Source organism: Lepidochelys olivacea, assembly GCF_965140295.1.
Source record: "Lepidochelys olivacea isolate rLepOli2 genome assembly, chromosome: 10".
In the NCBI taxonomy this organism is placed as follows: Eukaryota; Metazoa; Chordata; order Testudines; family Cheloniidae; genus Lepidochelys; species Lepidochelys olivacea.
Window position 1 is genome coordinate 77296259 of NC_140420.1, and position 12082 is coordinate 77308340.

At 42.7% G+C, this 12082-nt stretch overlaps 1 protein-coding gene across 3 annotated transcripts in view; it reads right to left on the bottom strand.

Moving 5' to 3' along the window:
* Positions 1-374: 374 nt before the first annotated feature.
* CERS3 (ceramide synthase 3) overlaps positions 375-12082 on the bottom strand; it is a 64639-nt gene continuing 52931 nt past the window's right edge. For all 3 annotated transcript variants that reach the window (XM_084641772.1, XM_084641770.1, XM_084641771.1), the window contains one exon: positions 375-3344. In XM_084641772.1, coding sequence (XP_084497898.1) covers positions 3216-3344 — 129 coding nt within the window. In that variant the 3' untranslated portion in view covers positions 375-3215. The remainder of the gene's footprint in view (positions 3345-12082) is intronic.

A 12082-nucleotide genomic window follows, 5' to 3' on the forward strand; every position in this document is an offset into this window, starting at 1 on the left:
GGGGGTGTTCAGCTATCTACGCACACCCCTTCGGCACCACTGAAATGCAGCTTAGCTGCAGCCGAGGATCTCGCCCCATGAGATTGCTAAGATTTTATAGATATTAAATTCCAAGTAAAATAAGTCTGCCTATTAAAAGCCATATTTTATTACTTATCCAGAGCCATACTCGAACATGACATAAGGTAACAAACACAAAGGGCTCTAGCAGAGGCGTGCGCACATGCCCACACAGCTGTAGAATTCAACAGCGCAATTTACTTTTGAGATTTCTGAATAATCTCAATGAAAACTGCTCCTCACAGTGGCCAATGGCGGTAGACGAACAATGATCCAAGAGCATGTCAAACTTGGAGACATTTTTAAAAGGTTTATTTATAGATTGCAACATGTATGACAAGGCAAAAGTAGTGACATGAAGTATAAAAATGGCGATCATACAAAAGGGCATGATAAAGACTAATTACCAATGAGTCCCATGAAGTCAACAGCTCTGGTCCAAAGTGGGATAATAGATAATCCGATAGCTAGATAATCTATTTTATCTGTCTAAATAACTGGTATAGAAGCAGCATAATAGACATTTTTCATAAATACAAAGGGTGAATTCGTGGCACCATTGACTTTAGACTGGGGGTGAAATCCGGACTCCACTGAAGTCAATGTCAAAGCTCCCATTGATTTCAGTGGGGTCAGGATTTTACCCCAAGGCTATAGTATTGCTGACTGTTCATATTCTGATATGGTCAAAAGGTCATACCAAAGTCATCTTCACAACTTCAGCTGGTAAACTCCATTACTTCAGACCTCTCAACCTGCCCAGGTCCAAATGCAGAACACACTGTGGTACAAAGATCCAAACCAAGGGACATGCTAAAGACAGGACAAGGATCTTGAAGCAATGTGAAATTAATTTCGTTAGCATGAATCACATTCTTTATAAGGCCAGCTTCTTGCTTCAGTATTCCTGTTAACAATTTGCAGGGTATGAAGCAAGTTGAGAGTGGGGAAGAGGCATATTTGGGGCTAATGTGGGGAATATCCCTTCTAATAAGGGCAGTGTGGAGATATGCATTAAGGAGCAGTCCAGAATTCTGACCCAGACAAAATTCCCAGGAACTTCTAACGATTTCAGTGGAAATTTTGCCCAAGCAAGAATGGCAAGAGTTGGCACAACTTGCATTATAAATTCAGGCTCACTCCCTGGAAGAGTTTAGTATTCTCTCTCTCTTAATATGGGTTCCTCTCTTTTTCATATCAGAAAATATTTTTGGAATCAAAATTTAAAAATATGCACTGGCTATCTCCCAGAATCACTCAACATTTGCAGAATATATTACTATATATCCACTGCTCTTATAAAGGAACATATAGCCTGTTTGTTGCTGGACTTCCTATGTTCACATTTTGCTGAAAAAAGCCATTTTAATGGATTTAAATTATTAGACGCAAGCATTTATAAGCAAGGATGGCCCAGAAACACTTGCCAGCTGCTGGTGGTGAGTTAAGCACTGGCAGTGAGATACAATCTCTTGCAGCATTCAGGATATTTCCTACAGTAAGTACAAAGAAGTACAAGGGAATACTGCAGAGATTGAGATAACTGGAGACTCACCCCAAGATATGCAAGCATTGGCAAGAATAAAATATAGTACTGACTATCCCAACGACTGGTGTTTTTCCTTGTATGCTTCCTGCTCTTTCCAGAACACACTAGGCCAGATTCCTTCTCTAGTGTAATTCCATTTATTTATAATAAAGCATCATCCACTGCTCATGGCACTCTACTCTCTCCTCCTCCCCCAAAAAATTAAATACAGTTTCATAGGTCCAAAAGACCACAGGCAGACATCCCCCAATTTCTACTCCCCATAAGAGACCACTCCCATAGCTTATGATAACACAAAACGTGAGTCCCAAGCCCCTAGCAGCATTTCTCATCCCAGCAAATCCTCCAGCCCCTCACTCATCCTTCCCTCTTCCAAGGTAAGCCTGGGAAAACAAGTGAATTCTGCAGCGTGCCCTATAGGTCACCAAATTCAGGCTCTTGCAGCCAGAACGGGGAGAAGAGTATTAAAGTCAACAGCCTCTCAATGAGGACCCTGTGCTAGTAGCCCCTTTTTGTCTCTCCTGAGCTGTTTGCTTGAGTGAATCAGACCACTTCAATAGCTGCAGAACCACATGGGCAAAAGTTGTCTCTACCAACAGTGGGACCCAAATCATTTAAGGCTTTATAAGTCAATAACACCTGAAACTTCGCCTGGAAGGTGGGCGGTGGCCAGAGGGTTGGAAAGCTCGGCGCTCAAGTGCTCTTTTTGTGCAAGACTCCAATGACTGGAGTCGGCCATTGCATCCTGCACGAGCTGCGATTTCTGAGTGGTTTGACAGTGTCGCCTCCTGCAGAACTCAGTACAGTAATCCAGTCTCAAAAAGGTTACAACCCCTACTCATGAATGAGATTTATTTATTTATTTTTGCCACCACTTTCTTGAAAACCTTCTCCTAAAATAGAAGACCTGAGATGGGTGATATTTGGAGAGATTGTCTGCCATTTCAAAGAACGGATTTTTTGAGCAAGGATTTAACAATTGCTTCTTTAAGTGAAGGAGGCATTTCAGGGAGGCACAAACAATAAACTTGAATAATAGCCCTAGAGCCTACTTACTAGCTTCCCCCAGCCACATGGGAATTAGTTGTAATTCACAAGCAGCAGCCCAGTGCTAAGGGCTGAAATGCAAACAGGATGCGTAAAATGCTAGATAATATATCCTAGTGTTCTGGATTTCTCTTGCAATTCTGATTTTTAATGGGGTTCATATCAGCTATACTCTTCTAAAAATATATAGAAATGCCACTAAAATTATCGGGTAAAGTTGCCTGGCTTTTCTCAGATTTGCAATGTATGCCTAAATCCATTAGATTTTAAATGTTCTGAGATCGTTTTGAAATTCTTGAGCATTTCAAGAGTGATTTACAGATTCTAGGTATGTTTTTCACACACTTGTGTGCAATAATTCAGAAAGTTGGTCATTAACACATTTTGTCATGTTAAGCAGTCCCCCTGGCCCCTTTCTAAAATGGGCTTCCTTCCAGGTCTAGTAACCAGCAATAAATCAATCACACACTCTTGTAAGTCTGTTGACTTTAAGCTCTATACTGTAGGTTGGGTTAAGGACACAGCAAGCCACACTGCAGGAGGTGGTGCAGGCTTGGATCTAATGATTGTTGTTTAAGAGTTGGTGTCTGCTCAACCCACAGCCATTCTTGCTGCCATTCTTTGTGCACTCCTCATTATCGGTGAGGGAGTCTTCCTCTTCTTCATCACTCCGGTCATCTTTCAAGTCCTAGACAGAAGAAGAAAGCACAGTCACCCCATGCAAATATTTACTATCACAAACTGCATGTATGACACTTGCTGTCAGACAAAGTATATGCTTCCATTTGGCAGGGCAGTAAAGATCATGGATGAGATTTTCAAAAATGGACAATGGGGTTTGGATAAGCGATTCTCATTCATTTTAGTGCGAACCGGGTATTCAAATCCTCTAGGTGGCTTTGGAAATACCAGCCAATAATTGTACTTATTTATTAATTTATCAAGTACCCTTATAAATACCACTAGCGGTATAGATAGTGTACAAGACACACCAGAAATGACAGCATGCCCACTTGCCAACTCATCACCAACCGCTCCGTGTTCCACCCTCATCAGCAAAGGCCTGTGAAACAGATGGTCTTGCAACAAACACAGAAGGTCAGCCAATGTGGGCTTCATGAGACCAGTAGTGGAAGGCCAATGTCAGATGAGGGCTGAAGGTCTTTTGCTCAGAACTTCCTGCCATTAGCCTAAATGTAGAGACTTAAGTGTCAGTTTAAATGTTCTGGCAGCTCTAAACTGACAGGCTAAGGGATGGAAGAAAAGATGGTCTCTAATGGACACAGGACCAAATACACATAGAACTTAATAGATTAGAACCAACACCTTGAATCACCCCTGGAAACAGAATGGAAGCTAGTGCTATCTATGGCACCCAGGTATAATGTGAACTAGGTATGAAATACTCCAAAGGATGAGCATGCTATCCAAGTTGTTCTCATGTATCACGCCAAGTAGAGCATATTGCAGTCACCCAACGGTGGGGTAATAAATGCATGAAACCTGTGGTGTGACCCACCACCCAACAGGAAAGGGCGCAACCTTCTTTTTACATGAAGATGAAAAAAGGTGCTCTCAGCAGCTGCAGATACCAGGACACCCAGGAGCAACCAGAGGGGCTGACCTCTGTTAATAAAGGATGGACCATGCTCCTCCATCAAAGGGGAAGATGTGACTGCCAACATCTCCTCTGTCGATTCCCTCCATCAACCAGCGTCATTTTCCATTTTATCTGGACGGAGCCAGTCTCAGCGAACTCATCTAAACCTCAGTATCTCCTAGAGACTGGGCACATCTCAGAAGATCATCCTCTGGGTTTGTTGCAGAGAGGATAGAGGGCTGAGTATCATCTCCCCCAAATACTTCACAACCTTCCTGCAAGTGGGGTAACAAAGCCAAACCCCTCTGATGCCCCATATAAGAACCCTTGTTGCTGATTAGCAATTGGAGACATTGTACATGTTCACACCCCAATGTCCAATGGTATCAGAAACTGCTGCCATGTTTAGAGGTATCAGGAGGGCCATTTTAATCTTTGTCCATCACCAGAAGGAGACCAGCAATCACACAGGTCAGTGCAGTCTCTGTCTCACATCCAGATCACCAAATAGACAAGGAGATCTGGAAACTCTAGAAAGTGTCAGAGCTGCTATGCCACTCAAAGACAGATGCCTGGCCTCAAATTGGCCAACACTGATAACACCTTCATCCTGATGGATCCCAAAGCAGTCCTGGCCTGACAAGTCTCTTGACCTCTGTGCGCTTCAATTTCTCCTACTTGGAAAACGGTAATAGCAAATGCCAGGTGATTGTGAGGATTAACTAATGCTGGTGAAGTGCAGGGAAGATGAAAGAAACATTACATACGTGCTAAGCATTATTAATAGAGTAACAAAGGGGCAGGAGCTAAGAAGTTGCCCGTTACTAATAGGTGTAAATTACTGCAGCTCCAGAATTCCTGTTTGCATCTCAATGTCTCCTGGGTTTGCCTAGTTCTTAGAAATTCGTAATCACAAAATACATGTGCCATGGCGCAAGGAAGAGCATCACCTCCTCATTTACAAGAGACAACCCCCTGCTCCTGTCTTAGACAGATTAACCAAGCCAGATTTATTACTAGAAAAATTACAGTATCTGCAATAGCGATATAAATATTCAAAGCCCTGTGAGCAGGGCCGGCTCTAGTGTTTTTGCTGCCCCAAGAGGAAAAAAAAAAAAACCCCATACCAACTTGCCGCCAAATGGGGAGGCGGAATCCTGCCCGCCGAACACAGAGGCGGAGTCATGGTGCGACCGAAGAAGAGTCGTGCTGTGACGGAGCGGCCGCCAAATTCCCACCGGATTCCTGCCCCAGAGCCTGACGTCCTGCCGCCCTTTTACATTTGCTGCCCCAGGCACCTGCTTGGTTTTCTGGTGCCTGGAGCCGGCCCTGCCTGTGAGAAAGGAAGGGGTTGTTCTCTGGAACAAGGGGCAGATGGGCAAGGGAGGGACTTTTTTCCTAAATAGCTTGGGAGGGTTTTTTCCTCAGAGGAAGAATGTTGAACTCCTGGTCCTTCGTTCTTCCTGCTCAGATGACCAAAAAACATGCCAGGTGGTAACTACCTCCCTCCTGCCAGCTAAAAACAGGCATCTGGCATCTGTTGCAACACATCACAATGAGGTTTAGAAGAAGCTAAGCAAAGAGCATCTGAACAGAGTGACAATTTGATGACATTTGGCATAATACATAAAATCTACTCCTTTTCCACTTTTTGCCTTGCCTCACCATAAGCAAAACTCCACACCATTTTCAGGAGTTGGGATCAAGCAGTGAAGGTTTGGTTTAAGCACACCAAATTTTTCTTCCTTTAAAATGTAATGGTTTTGGCAGAGGAGTACCTGAGCACTCGAATGGCTTCAGTGGAGCCAGTCAGGACAGTTTACACCAGTCGAGCATCTGCCCCTCCAACTGAGGAGTATTTGTTCTGCGGGGAGGGGTGAGTGGGTGCTTGTAACCAGGGAAGGGGCCCCTGTGTGTGATTCTTACATATTTGGTTTGCAGGTGCATGTTCGGTGGCAGGAAGTCCATGACAAATAAATGGGCACTGGGTGGCTAAATATGGCTTTTAGAGTCCCACACATGAAATAACTTGCCTTCCGGTTACATTTCCTATAGCAAGGACATTTGGACTCGAAACGTTGGTCCCCTTTGTTCTCAATCTCAACCAAGGGCTAAATGGGGCTGGAAATTGACATCCACTCCAGCTCCATCCAGCTCAGAGATGGGGTGCACTATGGGGGAAGATTGCACTGTTTCTGCCCATCCTGTACCGGCTTTGTGAATAACTGATGATTTCATTCCCCAGGGCTGTTAGTCTGGCACCGTCCATCAGCAGAACATTCATACATAAGAATAAATGACCGCTACAGTAGTAACTTATCTGACTGCAATCCTACAACCCCTTTATATATATAAAGTTTCAATGGAAACATATAGGACTCGAAAGAAAATTAAAGCATACACTCCACTGGTCTTGTCACAAAGTATAAACTTCCTGGGGCTCTTCTTTCGTCTTTTCCTGAACAACATGTAAAGGGGACCAAAACAAACAAATCTTAGTGTAAATACTGTAGAATAAACTTGGCATGTCATCAGTTAGAGTAAAGGAAAAGCAACCTTTCCCCCACACGCAATTTATGGGATCTCATCTCATTTGGATCACCTCTGCTACTTCCTGTTAGTGCTGTGTTTTGTCTGTATGATCAAAGGCAGAAAGATTTTCTGGGGTTAATTTTTGCTACCAGAAATATTTAGGAAACAAATAAATATCAAATCAGAATATAGGGCCTGATCCAAACCCCATTAAAGTTAATTGAAAGACCCCGCTGCTGTCAATAGGCTTTGGAACAGGCTCATACAGCTGAATGCTAAAGGAGAATGTAGTTTGGTGAAGCCAGACTGTGTCAATTTAGGTAAAACATTTAAGCATATACTTAATTTTAAGCACCTCCTCACACCCCATTGAAGGCAAATGGGACTTAGGAAAAATGCTTGAAGTCAGGCATGTACTTCAGTGGTTTGCTGAATAGGGAGGGATTGCTGAATTGGGGCCTTGGAGGGACAGTTCTGTAGACCTTGAAGTCAAAGGCAAACTTCATCCTCCCAAAATAAGTTACAAAAGGGTCACAATGGGCTGCTTTTTAGTAGGAGTTATGTTATTGTACAGAAGGATACATTTGTCCATAGCGCATGGGCCTTTTCATAAGTACATAGTTTTAAAAGCTCAGATCACCCAGATAACAGACATCTTTAAATACAGGACAGGTGGTTGCCCTATCAGTCTAACTCCTCAACTCAGGTCTTCATCCTTACAAGGTAGCTAACCTGTACCATGGAGTTTTCTGGGTGTGGGATCTTCTGAAAGAAATCTTATAAACCAAGGTCTGGTCTTCTCTAAGAACGCCCATACTGGGTCAGACCAATGGATGGTCCATCTAGCCCAGTATCTTGTCTTCTGACAATGGCCAATGCTAGATGCTTCAGAGCAGGGGTTCTCAAACTGGGGGTCGGGACCCCTCAGGGGGTTGCAAGGTTATTACATGGGAGGGTTGCGAGCTGTCAGCCTCCACCTCAAACTCCACTTTGCCTCCTACATTTATAATGGTGTTAAATATATTTTAAAGTGTTTTTAATTTATAAGGGGGGGGTCACACTCAGAGGCTTGCTATGTGAAAGGGATCCCCAGTACCAAAGTTTGAGAACCACTGCTTCAGAGCGAATGAACAGAACAGGCAACCACTGAGTGATCCAACCCGTTGTCCACTCCCAGCTTCTGGCAATCAGAGGCTAGGGACACCCTAAGTCTGGGGTTGCATCTCTGACTATTTTGGCTAATAGCCATTGATGGACCTATTCTCCGGGAACTTCTCTAATTTGTTTTTGAACCACGTTATAGTTTTGACCTTCACAACATCCCCTGGCAATGAGTTCCACAAGTTGACTGTGTGTTGTGTGAATTAATACTTCTTTTGTTTTAAACCTGCCACTTATTAATTTCATTTGGTGACCCCTGGCTCTTGTGTTATGAGAAGGAGTTGTTAATACTTCCTTATTCACTTTCTCCACACCATTCACAATTTTATAGACCTCTATCATATGCCCTTTTAATCATCTCTTTTCCCAGCTGAAAAGACCCAGTCCTTTTACTCTCTGCTCATATGGAAGCTGTCCCATACCCTTAATCAGTTTTGTTGCCCTTCTCTGTACCTTTTCCAGTGCTAATATATCTTCTTTGAGATGTGATGACCAGAATTGCACACAGTATTCAAGGTGTGCTTGTACCATGGATTTATATAGTAGCATTATGATATTTTCCATCGTATTATCTATCCCCTTCCTAATGGACATAGACATTAAACAAACAATCTCACACTACTTTTCATTAGCCCTGGTGTGCTTGGCCAAGGATTCTTCACTGCACGCCTGACCACCAGTTGATTCCTGCTCTTCACTCTGCTAGTAGCTTCCTTGTCCTTCTGCCCCCTGTTAACTGCACTTAGTTTGTGATCTGCTTTGGAATGCCTTGGGGTGGAAGGTGCTAAATGCAAGCTATATCTATACTGACATTAGTTCTTACTCCCTACAGGGGTGGAGTGTGGTCTAGCATTGAAAGCATGGAAGTGGGAATTAGAAGAATGGGTTCTATTCTCAGCTCTGCAGCTGACTTACTCTGAACTCGGGCAAGGAATTTACCTCTTTGTGGCTCAGTCCCCCATCTGTAAAATGGAGATAGCAACAATTACCTACAATATGTCAATCAACATTAGCTAGGCCCTTGAAGTCCTTCAGTGAAAGGTATTAAATACAGTAAGGGCAAAATATGTTATTCAGAATTATCATCCAGTAACATAATAAACTTCTCTATGAGAGATAATATCCTCCATACAGCTGAAGAAGTGGGTCATAGCCCACGAAAGCTTATGCTCTAAGAAATTTGTTAGTCTTTAAGGTGCCACAAGACCCCTCGTTGTTTTTGCTGATACAGACTAACACGGTTACCACTCTGAAATATCCTAAGGATTTCAGACCAGCAAGTGTGTATTTCCTTCATGTCCTAAAGCACGGCACCAGTTACAGAGAAAGCCTGTTCAGTTCTGGAAAGGTTTATGACTTTTCAAGTCTTGACCACTATCCAGATGGAAGCAAACTGCAAAGGCATAAACTTTCATTTTGACACTGAAATAGATCTAGCTCTCCCCCTTTGCATCTTTTAAATCAAACAAACAACTGATTGCACTTCAAAAGCCCTTGCTTTAGAAACAGTCTTTAGTACGGCAGAATTGTTCAAGCAATTGGAGGGCACAGGAAGTTAAGATAGGACAGAAATTTAAGCAGCAATAACTTCTTCCTTAACTAGAAAACAATTCTGCACTCAAAATTGTTTACAATGGACTATTATAAAGCTATTAGAATATCATGAATTGAGCTTGTGCTTATTTTAACTCTGACCCTTTACGGATGATACAATGTACCAGTTCCGAGGCTTTCACTGCTTTACTTCCAAGATACTTTATCTGACCCCAGCACATCATATATTATGCTGGTGTTTTCCAACTCAAAGAAAAGGTCTCCACTATACTATAATTGATTAATATATTACCAAAAATTTAACAGCTGGTAAAATGTAGATATAAGAGTCGAGGCTGCCATTCATTCCAATGTTTTTGTTTCATAGTATTGGCTGAATTTTCTATAAGGCGTTTGGGGGAAAAGACATAATGGACATGTATATTTTATGTTCTGGATGACTAATCAATTTAATCTTTCTAAATGGGTGAATGGTTACAAAGTTCACAAGAAGCACACTAATGCTCTAAAGTCTCCAAGAGAGTCATTTGTAGTGAGGCCAAAGGCGCACGTCTAATCTTTTCCCTTTTGTTTAACCTTCCACTTGCTGCTCAATCTCCCTCTTTTAGTTAAATCAACCATATTTGTCAAGTCCTTACTCTTTTATTGCTGTTACAATTTGTATCATGCAAACTGTTAGCACCAAATCCTACGGAAAGAACAGTAAAGGGGGCTTGACAGACACAATGGGCCTGATTACACCAAACTTGCAATGGTATAACTCCACTGACTTCAATGGGGTTGCTCCCAATTCATGCCAGTGTGAGAATCAGGCCTAATTTGTCTACTTAATACAAAGAAAAAGAGCCCTCCCTCCCCCTCAAAAAATCTTCATTTTTTAAAAAGGATGATTCTTAAATCCATAGATTTGAAGGTCAGAAGGGACCATTAGGTGTAACACAGGACAGAGAATTTCATCTAGTTACTGTTATGATTCCAGTAACTTGTGTTTAACTAAAGCAAGTCTTCGGAAAAGCAGTCAGTCTTGATATGAAGACCCCAGGAAATGAAAAATGCATCACTTCCCGTGGAAGGTTGTTCCAATGGTTAATCACCCTTGCTGTTAAAATGTATGCCTTATTTCTAATTCAACTTTGTCTGGCTTTAACTTCCAGCCATTAGTGCTTGTTAGGCTTTCCTGTACAAGATTAAAGAGCTCTTTCACATCGGGTATTGTCTCCATTTTGAAGATTCTAGAGGTCAATGGCAGCCATAACCACTCCCTTTAGAGATTTGCCAGGAAGTCTAATGTCTATGTCTAATGTGGTCTGCAGTGATTTAGCTATCCTTCTCCTTAATCCAATAACTGGGATTAATGGGCTATCCTGTCCAATGTTCTAGACAAATTTATGATCAGAGCTAGTTAGGACTAAGAAGAGCAAATGCATTCTATGCTCACTGTGATGACCCCGAACCGGAAACAATTGAATTAAAAAGATACAATATAAACTACCACCAGGGCTCAATCCTGCTTCCCCTGAAGCCAATGACAGAACTCCCGCAGACTTTCACAGGAACAGACTGAGGCCATAACAGAAGAGGTGAGCAGACTTCAAATTCTCTGCTGGTATAAATGGGTGAAATTCCACCAAAGTCAATGGAGCTGCCCCATTTGAAACAGCAATGAATTTGGCTCCAAATGTGCCAGGGAACACTAGAGAGTCTTCACCTTCTTGGCTTCCTGGTCAAGTTCATGGTTCTGCATTTTGCCTGGTGCTGCTGATAAGGCACCATGAGAATATTAGGCCCAAATTATGGCTGTCACTAGGTTGAGGACGGAGGTGCAAGGAACCTCTTATTCTGAATGTTCCTTTGCCGGAATAGCCAGTGTGGGTGATGTAGGCTTGTAAGCACAGTGAAGGGGGAAGAATGGGGGGTTGCATGAGTGCTGCAAATGGCACCTACCACTTCAGTGAAGGACTGTCTGGGCAGAGTGCGCCCAGCCCATTGGCAAGCAGCTGCAGAACTGGACTTAGGGGAGCACGGGTTATAGCTATAATCAAGGTCAAGCACGTGCTGCTGATGAGCATGCTCCCAACCAACTCCTAGCCTTCACAGGCATTGTGCTTCCAAATGCTGGTGTACACAGGGCAGTGTTCTTCCTTCCTGTCCTCTTTGATCAAAACCAATGGCAGCTTTGCCTGAGTATCAACCGTAGGGTTTGACCGCAGTATCTGCTACCTAATATTCAAAGTGTCACGTGTGAAAGCAGAGGGGAAGACAATGCCAAAGCAGTCAGCAAGGCAAAAACAAAACAAAAACATATAGTAACACTGATACAAAAACAACAATGCAGCCTTAGCATCAGACTTTCCAAGCTCTTAAAAGAGTAAGGGCAAGTAGTAGAAAAGTACATCATCCACCCTAACGGGGCAGTCTGTGTTCAGTAGAACCTAACCATGTTGCAAATTGTCAGAGCCCCACGCTTCAGTCTTAAACTGTCACCACATCAAAGTACAGATCTGAATTAGAAACATTACAGGGATGGCACGGGGAAAAGAAAAAACTGAGCAATCTTAGCAGCCTTTCAAGGCAAAGGT